Source organism: Meriones unguiculatus (assembly GCF_030254825.1).
Source record: "Meriones unguiculatus strain TT.TT164.6M chromosome 13 unlocalized genomic scaffold, Bangor_MerUng_6.1 Chr13_unordered_Scaffold_33, whole genome shotgun sequence".
Lineage (NCBI taxonomy): Eukaryota > Metazoa > Chordata > Mammalia > Rodentia > Muridae > Meriones > Meriones unguiculatus.
The window spans coordinates 4,939,406-4,959,714 of record NW_026843645.1 but is presented as its reverse complement, the minus strand read 5'-3'; the positions used below and the strand labels follow the sequence as shown (position 1 = coordinate 4,959,714).

At 36.4% G+C, this 20,309-nt stretch overlaps 2 protein-coding genes across 2 annotated transcripts in view; one reads left to right on the top strand and one right to left on the bottom strand.

Annotated features, from left to right (window-relative positions):
* LOC132650793 (zinc finger protein 120-like) overlaps window positions 1-20,309 on the bottom strand; it is a 1,051,774-nt gene that overhangs the window by 536,832 nt on the left and 494,633 nt on the right. The gene's annotated exons all lie outside the window — the stretch shown is intronic.
* LOC132650824 (zinc finger protein 431-like) overlaps window positions 13,555-20,309 on the top strand; it is a gene marked incomplete at its 3' end in the record, with an annotated part of 190,178 nt that continues 183,423 nt past the window's right edge. Inside the window, exons 1-2 of the mRNA XM_060376138.1 lie at window positions 13,555-14,062; window positions 14,275-14,335. Of these exons, the coding sequence (XP_060232121.1) occupies window positions 14,029-14,062; window positions 14,275-14,335 (95 nt within the window). The remainder of the gene's footprint in view (window positions 14,063-14,274; window positions 14,336-20,309) is intronic.

Sequence of the window (20,309 nt, the reverse complement as noted above, 5' to 3'; positions counted from 1 at the left end):
TTGTAACAATTGTGGAATCTGTGTTCAATTAATTTGTATTAGTTAGAAATAAAAGGTATCTCTGGTCCAGTGCACATTTTTCATACTAGAGTTTCCTTATGTCTTTTCATGTAAACTTGACTATATTTTAGGCTTATGTTTTTGGCTTTTTCTCTTACCCCCTCATTCTTTCACAAACACTGTACACATTCTTGATTATTGAAGTTTGTGGTAAGTACAGAAGTCACATCATGCCAGATTATGAGATTTGTGACAATAGAATCATACCTTATTTTTCTGTTTTCCTTTGTTTCTTACCAGGTGGCTTTTCTGATATGAGATAGAGTTTTGGATTGTTCTTTAGCAATCACATAAATACAATTTGCACTATGTCTATAGAATGCAGAAGAGATAACATGAAGGTGAGTTATACTATTTGGCCAGTTTACTCCTCTTTTGACATTTTCTTTTGGTGATCTGTCATTTTCTTCAGAAATTTCATGTTTCTAGTGGTCTCCATATTCTTTAGCTGTATGATTTTATTCTCCTGAAAAGATTAAATCAAAACCCTGCCCCATCCCTAATTCAGGGGTGAAGATTATACCTTTTTAGGCATGTGATATTTTTTATAGGGCAAAATGTTTTTTTGGAAATAGAAAAAGTATAATATCTCAATTAAAGTTAAAAAATCTGTGAACGTTTACAAATATACCTTAAAGTGTATTTATTTCTAGGTAATAAAGGGCATTCACTTTCATTTTCAGCCTGCCTTTTACAAGCAGCTTTTAAATAAAATCACTGTAAATCCTATGTGCCTGCCTCTGCCCCCCAGGTAGTATGTAAAAGGCATGTGGCTCCCAAATGCTGGGATTAGGGCTATGAACCACCAACACCCTGTCATTGTAACTCCTGAATTTAGAAAACAACTAATTAATAGAGAACTGCTTGTCTCTGCTGGGATTATAGGCACTGTCTATCACCACACTGCTCAAATATGTTATATTCACTCCAAATTATTCCAACTCAAACAAGTTTATACCTTTCAATTTACTTAAAACATTTTAAACCTCTTAACTCTTTTTAATATGAAACAACAAAAGTATCTTTTTTATTTAAGAAGAAAACACTAGTCTTGATAATTTTTTTTTTTTGATTCAATGACCAAGCTGTCTGATGAACAGTTACCTCTGCTTATTCGGGAAATCTCTACTATTCAAATCTAATCATTATCAATTTTGATAGGATCCACCATTTTTTTCCTGTGGAAACATTCGGTTTTACTAGTGAAGACACAGTTCAGTAGTTTCTCACTGTCTACTCCTTTTAGTTATTTTTACTTCTTTTTGTTCTAGAGTATTTAGGTGTGCTGTTAAGTTGCTACTAAGAGATCTTTCTGACTATTTTTTTTCTGAATGTGCTCAGTGGTATGAACTGTCTTCCGATCAACACTTCCATTGTGTATTATGAGTTTTGATATGTTGTGTATTCATTTCATTGACTTCTAGAAAGCCTTTATTTTCTTTCTTTGTTTCAGTTTTGATGCATTTTTATTCAGTAGATAGTTGTTCAATTTCTATGAGTTTGTAAGCTTTCTATTGTTTTTGTTATTGGTGATGTGCTGCTTTAAACTTTAGTGGTCTGATAGGATGTAGAAGGTCATTGCAAGTTTCTTATATCTTTTGAGACTTCCACTGTTCAAGTATATCATCAATTTTGGAGAATAATATATGAGTTGCTGAGAAGAGGGAACAATCTTTTGTGCTTGGATGGATGTTCTGTAAACATCTTTTGGGTATATTTAGTTTTTTGATGTTAGTTAGGTGGAACATTTCTCTGTTCCGTATGGTCAGGAGGACCTGTCCATGATATATTGAAGTCTTCTATCAGTTTATAAGGGCCAGGATGTGATGCAAGCTGCAGAAGGGTTTCATTTATAACTTGGGTGCTCTTATGTTTGGGGCATAGATGTTAAGTATTGAAATGTTATACTGCTGGATACTTTTTTCAATATGTTATGTCCTTTGCCATCTTTTGATTAGTTGTTTTTGAAGTCTGTTTTGTTAGATATTAAAATTGCTTTACAAGCTTGATACTCTAATCCATTTATTTGGAATATCTTTTCCAACCCTTTACCCTGAGATAATGTCTATCTTGATGTGAAGCTGTGTTTGATGTATTTAGAAGAAGGGTGGATTTTGTTTTATCATCCATTTTTGTGAGCCTGTGTCTCTTTATTGGTGAATTTGGGTCAATGGTATTAAAAGATATCAACAGTGATTGTAAATCCTGGTATTTTGGTGGTGGTGGTTTTAGCACCCTGTGTTGGGCTATATTTATAGATACATATTGTTTAAATTTGACCTTATCATGAAACATCTTATTTTCTTCATTTGCTGATTGAAACTTTCTGGGCATGGTTAGTAATTTGTCTTGGCTTCTGTAGTTTTTTTAGTCAGAAGCACTCTGTCTAAGCCATTCAACTTCTAGCATTTTTTACTGAGAATACAGGATTAATTCCAATAGATCTGCCTTTTTTTTTTTTTTTTTTTTGGTTTGTCTGATTAGTTGGTTAGTTTGGTTTGTTTTTGTTGTTGTTGTTTTGTTTTGTTTTCCATTGCAGCTTTTCATATTCTTGCTTTGTTATGCATGTTTTGTATTTTAATTATTCTGTGCCAAGTGGACTTTATTTTCTGGTCCAGTCTCTTTGGTGTTTTGTATGCTTCTTGGTTTCTTGTGCCTCCATAGACATCTTCTTCTTTAGGTTAAGAATTTTTTCTTGTATGATTTTGTTGAAAATATCTTCTGGACCTTTGATCTCATCCTTCTTCTTCTAATCTGATTATCAGCATGTTTTGTGTTGTCATAATGTCCCAGAGTTCCTGGATATTTCCTGAAAGTTTGTATGTAGACCAGGCTAGTTTTGAACTTACAACTCTAACTCCAGTCAAGTGTTGGGCTTAAATCTAGGCCAACATGCCTGGCATCAACATCACCATCATTGGCTGCTGAGCATGGAATATAGAGTTTTAGGTATTTATTTTCTTTTGTTTTGTATGTAAGCATAGGTTATTGTGTTGATCTTCATCAACATCTTGCATTTGAAATTTGACAGGGAGTATATTTAAATTCTTAGGATGCCATTTACTCATGACACTAACATGATCTGAGCTTTCCGAGTCATTGAATAGTAGGTGTGTGACACTCTTCTTACCTGTTGTATTTGCTTTTTTTTAATTTTATTTGTTTGTTTTATTCACATTTAATTTATTTTTAATTTAAATTTGTTTTTTTTTTTAATTCTCTGACATGAACTCGAGTCTTTGATCACCTTCTCCTGGGTGGTGCAGCCTTGCAAGGCCACAGAGGAAGATGATGCAGCCATCCTTGATGAGACCTGATAAGCTAGAAGGGAAGGCATTCCTCCCCAATTGGGAGACTAGAGAAAGGGCATAGGGGCAGAAGAAGGAGGGTGGGTGGGACTGGGAGGAGATGATGGAGGGGGCTATGGCAAGGATACAAAGTGAACACATTGTAATAAATAAATTAATTAAATTAAAAAATAATTTCTCCACTTATTCCAATTGTAATCTTCTCCCTTGACTCTTCCTTGTCTCACCATCCATTCTTCTTTCCTCCTTATCCCACTTCCTATATCTCAGATACAGGGAACCCTCCTCTCCTACCATCTGATCCCAGCCTATCAAGTCTCACTAGGACTTCCTGCATCCTCTTCCTCTGTGGTGTAGCAATGCCCCCTCCACCAAGGAGAAATGATCAAATAGCAGACAAAAGAGTCCATGTCAAAGCCAGCACCTTCTCCCCTTACTATGGATTGAACATGGAGACTGAGCTGCCTATCAGCTATATCTGAGCAGAGGTCTGGTTCCTCTTCATGAATGGTCTTTGGTGGGTCCATCAGTCTCTGCAAGTCCCAATGGCCCCAGATTTGTTGTCCTTGTTGGTCTTCTTATGGAGGTCCTGTCAGATATGGGTCTTTCTATCCCCCAAGACTTTCCTATGACCCCCCTGTGCTCTGCTCAAAGTTTGGCTGTGAGTCTTAGCATCTGCTTTTATCCCCTGCTTGGTAGAGACTTTCAGAGGACATGTATGTTAAGCTCTCACTCTGTTCCCTCTCTTTAGTCACTTCTGGTGTCGATTCTATTTGCCCTTTTGAATGAGAATTGAGCATCCTTCATAGGGTCCTCCTTTTAATTTAGCTCCTTTAGGTCTGTGGATTGCAGTACATTTATCCTGTATTCTGGCTATTATCCACTTACAAAAGATTATATACCATGCATGTCTTTCTGCTTCAGGGTTACCTCACTTAGGATGATCATTTGTAGTTCTATCCACTTGTCTGAAAATTTCATGGTTTCCTATTTTAAATACATGAGTAGCATTGCATTATGTAAATATACCACAATTTCTGTCACCATTGTTCAGTTGAGAGACATGTAGGTTGTTTCACCATTCTGGCTATTATGAATATAGATGCTATGAACATAGTTGAACAAATGTCTTTGTTAAATGGTGGAGCATCTTTTTGTTATATGCCCAGGAATGGTATAGCTGGGTCTTGAAGTAATACTATTTCCAATTGTCTGAGAAAGTATCAGATTGATTCCTAAAGTGGTTGTATAAGTTGCACTCCCACCAGCAATGGAGGAGTGTTCCTCTTTCTTCACATTCTAACTAGCACATGCTGTCATTTCAGGTTTTTTTCTTAGCCATGATGGGTTTAAGATGGAATGTCAGTGTAGTTTTGATTTGCATTTCCATGATGACTATGGATATTGAGCATTTATTTGTTTTCCACCATTTGATATTCCTCTGTAGAGAATTCTCTGTTTAGTTCTGTACCCCAGTTTGAAAGTGCATTATTTGGTTTGTTGGAGTTTAATTTATAGCGCTATTTATATATTTTGTTTGTTATTTATAGAGCTCTTTAGAGAGCTCTCTGTTGTTTGTAGTGTTGGAGAATGTCTTTCTCAGGCTGTAGGTTGTCATTTTGTTCTATTGACAAAGTTCTTTGCTTCATAGAATCTTTTCATTTCATGAGATCCTATTTATTAATTGTTGATTTTAGAGCCAGTGCTCTTGGTATTCTGTATAGGAAGTTATCCTCTATGCCAATGACATCAAGGCTCTTTCCCACTTTTTCTTCTAACAGATTTTGCATATCTGGTTTTATGTTGAAAGTCTTTGATCAACTTGAACTTTAGTTTACTGCAGGGTGATAAATACGGATCTACTTTTATTTTTCCACATGTGGACTTCCAGTTAGACCTGCACCATTTGTTGAAGATGCTGTCCTTTTTCCATTGCATGGTTTTGGATTCTTTGATGAAAATCAAGTGTCCATAGGTGTGTGGGTTTATTTATGGATCTTCACTTCAATTCCATTCATCCACCATTCTGTCTTTATTCCAGTACTGTGCAGTTTTTATTACTATTGATTTATAGTAGAGCTTGAGATGAAGAATGGTGATACCTACTGAAGATCCCCTATTGTACAGGATTGTTTTAGCTATTCTGTCTTTTTTATTTTTCCATATAAAACTGAGAATTGTTTTTCTCGAGTTCCTTAAGGAATTGTTTTGATATTTTGATAGGAATATCATTGAATCTGTATATTGTTTTTGGTACCATGGCAATTTTTGTTATGTTGATCCTACTGATCCATGAGCATGAGAGATATTTCTATCTTCTGGTATCTTTTTCAATTTCTTTCTTCAGAGACTTGAAGTTTTTTTTTTTTTTCATATAGGTTTTTCACTGGCTTGTGAGGATAACATCAAGATATATTATGTTGTTTTTTTTTTTTCCTGGCTATTGTAAACTGTGTTATTTTCCTAATTCTTTCTCAGTCCATTTGTCTTTTGTATACAAGAGTGCTACTGATTTTTGTTTTTTAGTTAACTTTATATCCAGCTACTTTGCTGAAGTGTTTTTCAACTGTAGGCATTTCCTACAGTAGAATTTTTGGGGTCATTTTTGTATACTGTCATGTCATCTGTGAATAGTGATATTTGACTTCTTCCTTATCAATTTGTGTCCCCTTGATCTCTGTTAGTTGTCTTATTGCCCTAGATAGGACTTTGAGTACTATATTGAAGAGATTTGGAGAGAGTGTGTAGCCTTGTCTTGTCCTTGAGTCCAGTAGAATTGATTTAACCTTCTTTTCATTTAGTTTGATGTTAGCTATAGGATTTCTGTATACTGTCTTTACTATTTTTAGATATGTGCCTTTGTCCCTGGTCTCTCCAGGACTGTAAACAAGAATAACTGTTGTATGTTGTCAAATGCTTTTTCAGCATCTAAGAAACTGGTCCTGTGTTGTTGTGTTTTTTTTTCAATTTGTTTATATGGTGGATTACATTGATGGATTCCATATACTTTACCACCCCTGCATGCCTGGGATGAAGATTACTTGGTTATGGTGGATGATATCTTTGATATGTTCTTGGATTTGATTTGCGAGTATTTTATTGAGTATTTTTACATCATTGTTCATAAAAGAGATTGGTCTGAAATTCTCTTTCTTTTTGGGGAGCTTTGAGGATTCATCAAGGTGACTGTGGTCTTACAAAAGGAATTTGTTCATGTTGCATACATTTCTATTTTGTGGAATAATTTGGAGAATATCAGTATTCGCTCTTCTTTGAAGGTCTTGTAGAATTCTGCTCTGAAATGATCTGGCCCTTGGAATTTTTTGGTTGGGAGTATTTTGGTGGCTGCCTCTATTGTCTTAAGCACTATAAGACTATTTAATATCTTTACCTGAATTGATTCAACTTTGGTAAGTGGAATCTAAAGAGAATTGTAGATTTTCAAATTTTGTGTCATATAGGCTTTTGACATAAGAGTTAATGGTTCTTTGGATTTTCTCAGTGTCTGTTAGATCTTTCTTTCAGACTTTGTGGATTTGGATAGTATCTTTCTGCCATTTACTTAGTTTGGCTAAGAGTTTGTCTGTGTTTTTGATTTTCTCAAAGAACTACCTCTTGGTTTCTTCGATTCTTTGAATTATTATCTTTGTTTCTAATTTATTGATTTCAGTCCTGAGTTTGGTTTTTCCTAGTGGTCTACTCCTGCTGGGTTTGCCTGCTTCTTTTTTCCTAGGGCTTTTAGGTGTGCCATTAAGTTGATTGTATGGGATGTCTCCAATAGCTTACGAAGGCCTTTAGTGCTGTTAACACTCCTCTAAGGACTGCTTTCATTTCATCCCATATGAAGTTGAGAAATCTTCTATCAAGGTCTGCAAAGTATTCTGTTGGTATTTTGATGGAAATTGCATTGAATCTGTTGATTGCTTTTGGTAAGATGTCCAATTTTACTATGTTAATCCTGCCAAACTATGGACATGGAAGATAGTTCCATCTTCTGAAATCTTCTAATTCTTTCTTCAGAGACTTGAAATTTTTTTTCATACAAGTCTTTCACTTGCTTGGTTATGGTCACACCAAGATACTTTATGTCCTTTGGGGCTATTGTGAAGGGTGTTGGTTCCCTAAATTCTTTCTCAGCTCTTTTGTCTTTTGTATACAGGAGGGCTACTGATTTTTTTGAGTTAATTTTGTATCCAGCCCCTTTACCAAAGGTGTTTATCACCTGTAGGAGTTCTCTGGTAGAATTTTTGGAGTTACTCGAGTATACTATCATATCATCTGCAAATAGTGATAATTTGACTTCTTCCTTTCCAATTTGTATCCCCTTGATCTCCTTCAAGTGTCTTATTGCTCTAGCAAGGACTTCCAGAACTATATTGAAGAGATATGGAGAGAGTGGGAAGCCTTGTCTTGTCCCTGATTTCAGTGGGATTGATTTAAGTTTCTCTCCATTTAGCTGGATATTGGCTATAGGCTTGCTGTATATTGCCTTTACTATGTTTAGGTATGTGCCTTGTATCCCTGATCTCTCCAAGACTTTAAACATGAATGGATGCTGGAGTTTTTCAGATGCTTTTTCAGCATCTAAGGAGATTATCATGTGTTTTTTTCTTTCAATTTTTTAATATGGTAGATTACATTGATGGATTTTTGTATATTGAACCACCCCGGCATACCTGGCATGAAGCCTATATGGTCATAGTGGATGATATATTTGATGTGTTCTTGTATTGGGTTTTCAAAGTATTTTGTTGAGTATTTTTGCATCAATGTTTATAAGGGAGATTGGCCTGAAATTATCTTTCATGGTTGTGTATTTGTGAGGTTTAGGTTACAAGGTGACTGTGGCTTCAGTGAATGAGTTTGGTAGTGTTCCTTTTGTTTCTATTTTGTGGAATAGATTGAAGAGAGCTGGAGTTACCTCTTATTTGAAGGTCTGGTAGAATTCTTCACTGAAACCATCTGGCCCTGAGCTTTTTGTGGATTGGAAACTTTTGATGAATGTTTCTATTTCCTTAGTGGATACAGAAATATTTTATTGATTTACCTGGTCTTGATTCAGCCTTGGTAAGTTGAATCAACCAAGAAAATTGTCCATTTCATTTAGATTTTCAAATTGTGTGGCATAAAGACTTTTGAAATAAATCCTAACGATTGTTTGGATTTCCTCAGTGTCTTTTGTTTTGTCCCTGTTTTCATTTCTGATTTTGTTAATTTGGATAGTGTCTCTCTGCCTTTTCATTAGTTTGGCTAAGGGTTTGTCTATCTTCTTGATTTTCTCAAAGAACCAGCTCTTGGTTATATTGATTCTTTGAAATGTTTTATTTGTTTCTAATTTACTGATTTCACTCCTGAGTTTGATTATTTCCAGGTTTCTATTCCTTTTTGCTGTGTCTGCTTCTTTTTTTCTAGGGCTTTTAGGTTGATTATTAAGTAAATTAATAATTATTAATCATTAAGTTGATTATATGAGATGTTACAAATTTCTTCTTGAAGACACTTCGTGCTATGAACTTTCCTCTTAGTACTGTTTTCATCATGTCCCATATGTTTGGGTATGTTGTGTCTTCATTTTAATTGAATTCTAGAAAGACTTTAATTTCTTTCTTTATTTCTTCCCTTACCCAGCTGTCGTTTAGTAGTGAGTTGTCCAGTTTCCATGTGTGTGTAGGCTTTTTACTATTTCTGTTGTTGTTGAGGTCCAGCTTTAGTCCATGGTAATTAGATAGTATACAAGGGATTATTTCAATCTTTTTGTATCTGTTGAGGCTCACTTTGTGACCAACGATATGGTCTATTTTGGAGAAGGTTCCATGAGGTGCTGAGAAGTAAATTCTTTTGTGTTTGGGTGTAAGGTTCTGTAGATGTCTGTTAGGTCCATTTGATTCATGACCTCTGTTAGAGATATATATATATATTTTTTAATTTCTGTTTTGTTGACCTGTACTTTGTTAAGAGTAGGGTGTTGAAGCCTCCACTAGTAATGTATGGGGATCTGTGTGTGGTTTAGGTTTTATTAATGTTTCTTTTACAATCGTGGGTACCTTTGTATTTGAGGCATAGATGTTCAGAACTGTGATTACTTCTTGGCAGAATTTTCCTTTGATGAGTATGAAATGACCTTCCTCATGTCTTTTGATTAATTTTGGTTGAAAATATATTTTATTTGATATTAGAATGGCTACTCCTGCTTGTTTCTTAGGTCCATTTTCTTGGACCCTTCCAGCTCTTTACTCTTATGTAATGTCTACCTTTGTGACTTAGATGTGTTTCTTGTATCCAACAGATTGTTGGGTCCTGTTTACGTATCCATTCTGTTAGTCTGTGTCTTTATTGGAGAGTTAAGTGATTTGATGTTGAGGGAAATTAACCTGCAGTGGCTGTTAGTTCCTTTTATTTTGATATTGGTTGTGATACTGTGCTTGTGTGCTTGGTTACTTTTAGTTTTCCTATAATGACATTATTTATTCCCTGCCTTTTCCTGAATGTAGTTAGCTTTCCTGGGTTATAGTTTTCTTTCTAGGAGCTTCTGTACCTCTGGATTTGTGGGTAGGTATTGTTTAAATTTGTTTTTGTTATTAAATATCTTGTTTGCTCCATTATAATGACTGAGACTTTTGCTGGGTATAGTAGCCTGGGCGGACATCTGTGTTCTCTTAGGGTCTGCATGATAACTGGTCAGACACTTCTGGTGTTCATAGTCTCTGTTGAGAAGTCAGGTGTGATTCTGATAGGTTTGCCATTATATGTTACTAGGCCTTTTTCCCTTGAAGCTTTTAGTAGTTTTTCTTTGTTCTGTATACTTACTGTTTATTATGTGGTGTGAGGATTTTCTTTTATGGTCTAATTTATTGGGTATTCTGTAGGTCTCTTGTATTCTTACAGGCCTCTATTTTAAGTTGGGGAAATTTTCTTCTATGATTTTGCTGAAAATATTTTCTGGGTCTTGGAGGAGGGAATCTTCTTTTTCCTCTATTCTTATTTTTCTTAGGTTTTGTCTTTTCATGTTGTCTTGGATTTCTTGGATGGTCTCTGTCAAAATTTTTTTAGATTTAACATTTTCTTTGATGGATAGATTGATTTCTTCCATTGTGTCTTTCACACCTGAGATTCTTTCTTCCATCTCTCAGAGTATATTGGATATGTTTACCTCTGTAGTTCCTGTTTTCTTTCCTAACTCCTTTCTCTCCACAATTTCCTCCATTTGTGTTTTCTTTAATTTTTCCAATTCTATCATCATATCTTGAGCCTTTTTTATTGATTTCCTTCACCTTGCTGACTGTATTCTCCTTCAATTCCTTCAGCTGTTTGTTTGAACAATCATCTGTTTCTTTAACTTCTTTCAGTGATTTAAATATTTCCTCTCTAAAGGACACAATTGTTTGGCTGCAACTTCCTGTATTTCTTTTTGGATGTCCATAATCTGTTTGACTTTATCTTCTTCCATTTCTTTGCAGATGGAAATAATATGTTTGACTTTATCTTCCTCTAGATCTTTACGCAGTGTATTTGTTTCCTCTATTTTCCTGTTCATAAGCACAGATGTAAGGTCATCTTCTTGAATTTCATTTACACTGGGGTATCCAGGGCTGCTTGCTCCTGGATAACTGGGTTCTGGAGATGCCACATTGCTCTGTCTTTTGTTGGTTGAGCCTTTACACAGGCCTCTACCCATTTGGCTATCTTAGGTATTGGGTGTTTGTTTCTGTTACTTCCTGGAATCCTGTTGTGGGTCAAATCCCCTTGGCAGGAAGATGATTTTTCCCAAAGGAGACCTCCTCAGCTTTTTGGGTATGGTCACTGAATGGCAGGTGATTTTCAGGAATTGCCACAGCTCACCACAGGCATGCAGACCTGAATAGTAATTGTGGCCTTTGTTAGTAAAGGGGACTATCCTCTCATCCAGAGAAGTCCTGGAGACAGCTGCCCTGCTGCTGGGTTTCTTGCTGTAAATTTAGTAAGCTGCTGCTGTAACCTGGTTGCCTTGTGGTTTAATCAGTTTAGTTAGGGAAAACTGGTTGTCCTTTGGAGCTGTATCTGGGGGTTGATCTTGGGGAACCCAGGCTTCTGTAGGTCTGAGTTTGGAGCTCTGTGCCCCAGTACCCAAGTGGTAATCAGTGGCAGGCGAGCACCACTCTCAAGTGTACAGCAGGAAGCTAGAGTCTGGAGCCTGTGGATAACCAGAAATTCTGGGCTAGAAAAGTTTCTGGCCCTGAGGTAGGGCCAGATATTTTCCCCCAACTTTGGGTTTTCTCCCTACAGGAAGACCCAGTCTATACTGTTCGGGGGTGTGTAGAGTGCGTAGGCACTCGCTTGTGAGTTGTTGCTCCAAGCTGGTGACTGGCAGGAACCTGAGAACTTTTCCTGAGAACATTCCTGTGTGTGGTGGTGGTAGTGGTGGTGGGGGTCATCTGAGTGCTCTAAGCTGGGACCTGCTGTTTCCCTCTTTGTGGAATTTTCTTCCAACAGAGAAACCCAGACTCTAGTGCCCTGGGGCACACAGTTCTGTCTGTGACAGAGAGTCAGGTGCGCAGAGCTGGCAGCTGGAGCCCCACTCAGGGCTGGCTGCTGTACACCCACAAGTCTACAGGACCTTTTCCAGCGATAGACTGGGTGACCTGAGGTCAGATCCACTTGCTTCCTTCCCTGTGGGGTTTTCTCAAGACTGGGGATCCCAGTCTCTGGTGCCCTGGAGTGCACAGTTCAGCCGGGAAGGTGATCAGGACATGCCTCTTGGGTCTATTTGCTTGAAAACCTTACTCCTGCCTAAACAGCCCAGGAAATTTTCCAGGGATTAGCTGGGTGCTCTGAGGTTGAACCCAATTTTTTTTTCTCATCATTGGGTTTCTTATCACCTGGTAAACACAGTCAATGGTGTTTGGGGGCCAACAGTTCCAACTATTTGTCACTGTGCAGTCTCTGCTACCCTGCTGATTAGTCACAGTATGCAATCAGCTCTGCAATCTGGGATCTGTTTTTAATTTTTACTGAATATGAGTATTTTGATTGCATGCATGAATATGAACCTCTTGTGTGCCTGATTATCACAGTAGTCCAAAGATGCGTTCAGAACTCATGAACTTATAGCAATTGATAGTAGTGGGTCCCAGTTAAACACTGACAATTGAGACCAATTACTTGCAAGAGCAGCAAGAGCTCCTCACTGCTGAGCCATCCCTCCTGCCTTATGTTGCTTACTTATGATCATTATTTACATTACTAATATTTTCATCTTTCTATTTTTAGCTGTTTAAGCATGCATTCCCTTATAGTAAGATCTTATTAAAGTTTCAGTTTGAGCTAGGGCAGTGCAGATTTCTGGAAAATGAATACAACTGGAGTGAATGTATAATTCCTTGTAGAAGCTTCAGTAAAGACCTCTCAGTTCTTTCAATCTTTTGTGTTCGTTTGATTGACTTTTAGGGGAAGCTCTGTCTTACTATATAGGTCTGGCTGTCCTGGAACTCTTTGCATAGATCATGCTGGCATCTAATTCAATAAGATACACCTGCCTCTACCTCCTGAGTGATGGAATTTAAGGCATGACAGAATACAGCCAGCTTGTCCATCATTTTTTGTCATTAGTAACTGTTCATAAATTTCTCTGCTGTGTACTTAGTACTGTCCATCTCTTAATTTCTCTCTGTATGTCTCTGTCTCTCTATTTCTATTTCACTCTCTTCTCTGATTGTCTTTGTCCACATTAATTGGCATGTCTACTCCAAAGCTATATCCTATTCAAAAAGTTCAGATATGACACAGTTAAACCTCATTATTGAGTTTTCTTCTAAAGTGACTTAGTGATAATATTAACACTTATTTTTTAATAGAAAAGTTTTAATCTTTATTTTAAACTATAGACTATACATAATTTAGAAAGGAAAGTGTACAAAACAATGATCAAAGAATAATTGTGTGTTGTATGCCTTTTCTTTTGTTTGGTTAATCAGAAATATGATGTTATCAGCTATGATTATTGTTGCTTGCCACTCACATTATAGTTATCCATCTATTCACTGTAGTCCACTTTCCCTTCCACAAATATATGAGCCCCCCTTTTCATATACTGATATGCCACATCTCTAAGCCCTGGTGAAAACATGATATTCAGTACCATGTAGTCTTTTGACTGATGTCACCCATCTTTTCACTGTTCCCTGATATCCACATCTCATTTGTTGCTAGATAAAATATGATGACTGTGTTTTTTCCTTCCACCTGTCTCATGACAGGGTTCTGACCTACTTGCTCAAGTAACTGAAGATGATTCATAGATCACTCAAGAACCCAACTAATGTCTAATTCATATTCATGCCTTACAAACTAATGAAACTCCTTTAACACAGGTTTCCAAAGCACGCCTTTGGTTTTCCTTATGATCTAACCTTTAGGCTTTTTCTTCTCCCCTCCTTCACCTGATGCACAGAACCCAACTATCTAACACTGGCACTTCTGTGTCAGAAAATAAATGGAAGCAGCACTAGAATTATATGATTCTATTGCCAATGAAGTATAAATTTATATTGTTGCCACTCTTTCTGTTGTACAAATGCATGGCATATTTTAGAATTCAGTGACCTTCAATGATGTGCATGTGAAATTCAGCCAAGAAGAGTGGGCTTTGCTGGAACCATCACAGAAACAACTCTACAAAGATGTGATGCTAGAGACCTGTAAAAACCTCACTGCTATAGGTAAGACAGCAAATTTTCTTTCACTTTTAAAATAAGGAGACAAGTCTTACTTTGTTATTGATCCTTTTCTATAATTCCAATTGAGAATGAGGAAGAATGAGGTGAATAAGTCAGGCATAGTTCTAAGGGTCATAGAAGATAGTGATTTAAGTTTTGCTTTAATAATAACATGATATTTCCAGTAATATATATTTTCTTGTACTCTATTTTAGGCTACAATTGGGAAGACCATACCATTGAAGAACATTTTCAAAGCTCTACAAGTAATAAAAGGTAACTTTATGTGCACACTCATACAGATATAAATCTTAAGAAATTTTAATGTGTCCTGAAAGTTTGTTTTTTGTTTCTTTGTTGGCTGCTTTTTATTTTCTGTTTTTGAAATAGTTTTTTTTTCTGTGTAGCTGTGGCTTAACTTAGACTTGCTTGTTAGTCCAGTGTGCTCTCAAAATCACACAGATCTGCCTGCTTCTGTCTCCACAAATGCTGGGATTAAAGGAATGTACCAGCATAGCTGTGTCCTGGAGGTTTTAAAGAAAAGCAACAGTGCAAAAAGAGCACTGCTTCTAAGTGTACTGATGTTCATTAAAATCTCACAATTCCATGTACCTCAATGTGAGGTATCTGATTTGTGTTTGCAAGGCACTCCCCTAAGATAGAAGAAAATAATATAATGTTGTAACAGAAAATGCCCTTTACATCATATAGACATTACAGCTACTGAGTTGAATTGCCAATCTGTTTAGTCTCATTCTATCTAGTCAGATATTGTAAGAGGTATACCCATTGAATAGGTGATCAGTATGTGTCCAAAACCTTCTGGTAAGCAAACATTTCATAGTACAACTAGTGTTACTCATATTCATGCAGTAACATTGTAAAGTTTAGTGAGAGGAGCAGCTTATGAGAGTCAAGAATATTGTTGTGGAGAAACCTTAATCCATATATGACATGTCTATGACGAACAAAAACAAACTGTGTTAATTCAATGTGGGAATCTTTTATTATTCTTGTAATTTAAATAGGTATATCATATGTCACAATGTTTCTAAGACACATGAGTATAGAGATATTGAAAGAAGCAGTGTACCTGTCTTTCTACAAGAACAGTTGATTTTGTAGAAATCCCCAATTTGAGCAGATTTGCTGAATGTGATAAATGGTTACTGTTAATTGGTTTTGCATGTAGTAACACTGTAAAGTTTAGTGAAAGGAGCAGCTTATGAGAGTCAAGAATATAATTGTGGAGAAACCTTAATCCCTATATGACATGTCTATGATGAACAACAACAGAAAAAAAAAGTGTTAATTCAATGTGGGAATCTTTTATTATTCTTGTAATTTAAATTGGTATATCATATGTCACAATGTTTATAAGACACATGAGCATAGAAATATTGAAAGAAGCAGTGTACCTGTGCTTCTCCAAGAATAATTAATTTTGTAAGAGTCCCCACTTTGAGTAGATTTTCTGAATGTGATAAAAGGTAACAGTTAATTGGTTTTGCAACTTCACTGAGAATTCATCAGCAAAGTCATACTGCTGAAAATACCTATGAATACTAGGAATTTGGAACTTCTTCTGCTTGTCCTGGCTCACTTTGTAAATGAAGTGTCATTCATACAGTACAAAAATTTGTGAAAAGGACTGCTGTGGTAAAACTCTGAATTCTTACAGTACTCTTCATATATATGAGAAAACCTGTTATAAAAAAAATGATGCCATAATAGTGAATCACATAACAAATGATCTTACCATCACAGGGATCTTCAAAAATACCCATAATGAAGGGAAAAAACATGAAAGTAAATAAAGTGATAAAACTTTAAAATTTTATTCTTCTTTGCCATTAGACTGAATTACAAAATTCATATAGATAAATATATTTATTAGTGTAATGCAATGACTGTGGTAAATCTTTCACATGTTCCAATTATCTTTGCAGGCATGAAAGCAGTCATATTGGAGAGAAACCTTCTAAATGCACTCTCTGTGGTAAAGCCTTCCCCTATACCACTGATCTCATATAGCATAAAAGAACACACACAGGAGAGAAGCCTTACAAATGTAATCAATGTCGTAAAGCCTTTGCAAAAAACAGGCATCTCATAAACAATAGAAGAACACATACTGGAGAGAAACCTTATGAATGTAACCAGTGTGGTAAAGCCTTTGCAAAGAAGAATAATCTCCTAAGGCATAAAAGAACACACACTGGAGAGAAACCTTATGAATGTAACCAGTGTGGTAAAGCCTTTGCACAAAACAGTCATCTCATACGGCATAAAAGAACACACACTGGAGAGAAACCTTCTGAATGTAACCAGTGTGGTAAAGCCTTTGCAGAAAACAGTACTTAAGCCATAAAAGAACACACACTGGAGAGAAACCTTATGAATGCAACCAGTGTGGTAAAGCCTTTGCACAAAACAGTAATCTCATACGGCATAAAAGAACACATACTGGAAAGAAACCTTATAAATATACTCAACATGATAAAGCCCTTGCACAACAGAGTAGTCTCTGAAAACATGAAAAAAACACACACTGGAGAGAAGCCTTCTGAGGTTAATTAGTGTGATAAAGCCTTTGCATGTAACAGTAATCTCCTAAGACAACAACACATTCTGCAGGGAAACCATATGAATATAAGTATGTGGCAAAGCCTTTGTACATAACATCTCCTAATACATAAAAGAACACATACTGGAAAGAAGCTGTCTGACTGTTACCAATGTAAAAAAAAAACTTTTGGACTTCAGAATCATCTTCACACTCATGAAAGAAATCCTAATGGATAGAAAGCCTGTGAGTGCTTTTAAACATGGTGAAACCATTCCACATTATAATCTTCATCATCTTGAAAGGATTCATACTGACAAGAAAACTTATGAATGTGTTAAAATGGTGAGGCCTTGCACAAATCTAGAGTCATCGTCATCATAAAAGTATCCTTACTGGAGAGGGATTCTGTGAGTATAAGCAATGTGGAAAGGTCTTTGTGTTCTTTGGTCCACTGAGATCCAACAGAACTGAAAAACTAGCTCAATTTGAAATGACCTCACTTTTCTGAAGGGGAAAGGGAATAGGGGCAATAGGAATGGAGGGTAGTACAGGGGGGAGAGAAGGGAGGGGGACTACAGTTGGAATTTAAAGTAAATAAACTTATTTTTAAAAAGAATACAATGAATGATGAATATCAATTACATGCAGCAGTATTATATAATAAGTTGTTTACGGAAGACTTCTTGATAATCCTGATTCTCAATATTTACTATTTTCAGTTGCCTCACTTTACACAAGAAACTTTTAGTCCAGTGGATGAATGTGTAGGGAATGGTGAACTAACACCAGCCAGGAAGTTCTCTGAGAGTATCACAACAGTGGTAGCCTGTAGAAGTTTCTTTGTGTACACATAACTATTGTTCCAGGGGTTCTATTGAAAAACATCACAACCCACACTGAATTTTGAGATATGAGGGAGGAGGCTTTCTTTTCCATGTATGACTCTGTTTCTGGATTAGATTTAGACATTGACACCACCAATCAAATTTGATAGATGGCCTTTGACACAGATCCCTGATAACTCTCCCCTCCCTTCAAATATAGGATAATTTGGTTCTGTGTCCTTGTTCTTATTCATATAATAGGAATGTGCTGTTTAATGCAAATTGGGCATCCTTGAATTGCCTAGCGTTAAACAATTATCTACACCTATGCTTGGAGCATCCCAGGCACTCCCCAAGGGATATAAGCCTCTGTTATCTGTTTTCTGGAATTAAAGTTGAACTTACTTTCTGAGGTGGTTCCCAGAGTGGCTGACCACTGTTATGCTTGCGGGCTTTCCAAGCTTTATACTACTCATCTTCTTCCCCTCATGCCTTCCTGGGCTGGTGGGAAACAGCCCTACAGGCAGCAAGAGAACCACATTGTTTGAAATGCCTGTGATAAAATGTCTCAGACTTCATAGCATTTCAAATTTCACATGTTTCTGGATGTGAGATGGTCAATCAAACAGTGTCTTGGAGTGGGACTCTTTAAAATGAGTTATACTTAGTGTTTAGTTCACTGTAAGGTTGTAGGCAAGCTTCATAGTATGAAATCTTCTAAAGTGAGTACAGTGGCCTATGGAAAATAAATAAGTGCAGGAATTTTATCTTTGTCTTTAATAGCTTAGTAGTGTTCTGATAACGTATTGTTGGATGGCAGAGGAAAGAAACTCCTTTTTGGGTGGACTAGGGAAAGGGGATGGGGGAAGATGGAGGGAGGGTCGGACAAGTAGGAGTTGACAGAGTGACCTTCAATCAGCATATATAATGAATAAATTGTGAAAAATAAAAACAATTAATAAAATAAAAAATAGTAAGAAAAACAAAACAAAAGAGCAAAAATTTGAGTCCAGTTTGGGTAACCACCCTCCTTCAAAGAAAAGAAAGAAGATATATACAAAGAAAAGAAAAACAGAATCTTTGTCTTTGCCACCTTTCTTCCCTGTGGGCTCACTTGGTAATCATTATCCAATGGAGAACATGCTTCTCTCTCTGAAGATTATGTTACCATAGAAGTAGGATTTGAACCTGGAACTAATGCCAGAGTTTCATAGTTAACATCTCAAGTCAAAACTACCTGCCATTTTCTCCCAGCAATCCTTCAGTCTATCCATGTTATCTGGTCCTCCAGACTAGCACAGCCCATGAAATACCCTGAATTCTCCTTCCCAGGGCCTGAGCTAACCTCACTCCCCTCTCACTCATCCATAGGCAAACTATTTTGGCTACCTGTTCCTGTCAAGAGCCATGCAGGAGCAACAGTAAAACAGCTGTAGAACTCATAGAATGTGGCTCCCTGTGAGCATAGGCATGATGAGTTTGTCTTGGAGAAGCATAATCCCAAGAACTGATTTTCCTGAGGACTTTGTGCTCTCATGTAGCATATCTCTGCTTGTTGCCCTTATGATGCCCATATACCTCATAACATGAGTTGTATGAAAACTCTAAGGAGGCTTCTAGCCCATCACTGGGCAATATCACTGGCATTTAAAATTAACAATGCTTGATCTCCTTTCACATGTTTACTGGAGCATATTAATGAATTAAACAGTGCCCTTGAAAGGAACCATAGATGTAGATTGTTAGCAATGACCATTATACTTAGAAAGAATTTGGAAAAATAGATTGTTTAACAAGGTCAGGGAAGATGTTTTTGCTAATGGCTCTGATGTAAAAAATCTTAGAGAACAATTTAAAGTTAAGAAAAGTACACTATTAATAGTAAAGCCATGGATGTTTTAAGGTTGATGAGCTGAAACAATAGCCCAAGGAAGCATTAGACCTTCAAACTGGGTCTAAAACTGAGACAGCATTTGATTCCCCTATATTTGTTTTTCCCCTTAGCTTCTTGATATGATTTAATAAAAATGATTAATGAGTAGATGCACACCCCTTTAAGATTTAAAGTACAGGTGCCATGGCAGTACCATGCCATTTTTTATTACTGTTGCGCTATAGTACTACTTGAGATCTCGGATGAAGATACCTCCAGAAAATCTTTTACTTTACAGGCATTCTTTTAAAATCAATTCTGTTTTTTTTGTTTTGTTTTGTTTTGTTTTGTTTTGTTTTGTTTTTCTATATGAAATTGAGAATTGTTCTTTCAAGGTCTGTAATGAGTTGTGCTGGTATTTTGATTGGAATTGCATTGAGTCTTTAGATTTCTTTTGGTAGAGTGGCCATTTTTACTATGTTAATCCTCCAATTCTGTAGTATGGACAATCTTCTGATATCTTCTTTGAAGTTCTTTTTTTTTTCATACAAGTTGTTCACTTGCTTGATTAGAGTCACACCAAGGTACTTTATGTTATTTGTGGCTTTTGTGAAAGGGTTTTGTTTCCCTAATTTCTTTCTGAGCCCATTTGTCTTTTGTATACAGGAGGACTTCAGTTTTTTTTTAAATTTAATTTTGTATCAAGCCATTTTGCTGAAGATGTTTATCAGCTGTAGAAGTTCCCTTGAAGTTTTAGGGATATTCATATATATACTATCACATCATCTGCAACACAAGCTGGACTTCTATGGAGAAAAGTGAACCCTCCTCTATTGCTGGTGGGAATATAAACTTGTACAACCACTTTGGAAATCAATCTGGTGCTTTCTCAGAAAATTATGAATAGTGGTACAGAATATTCAGTTATACCAACTGTGGGCATATATTCAGAAGATTATCAACCATACAACAAGGACATTTTCT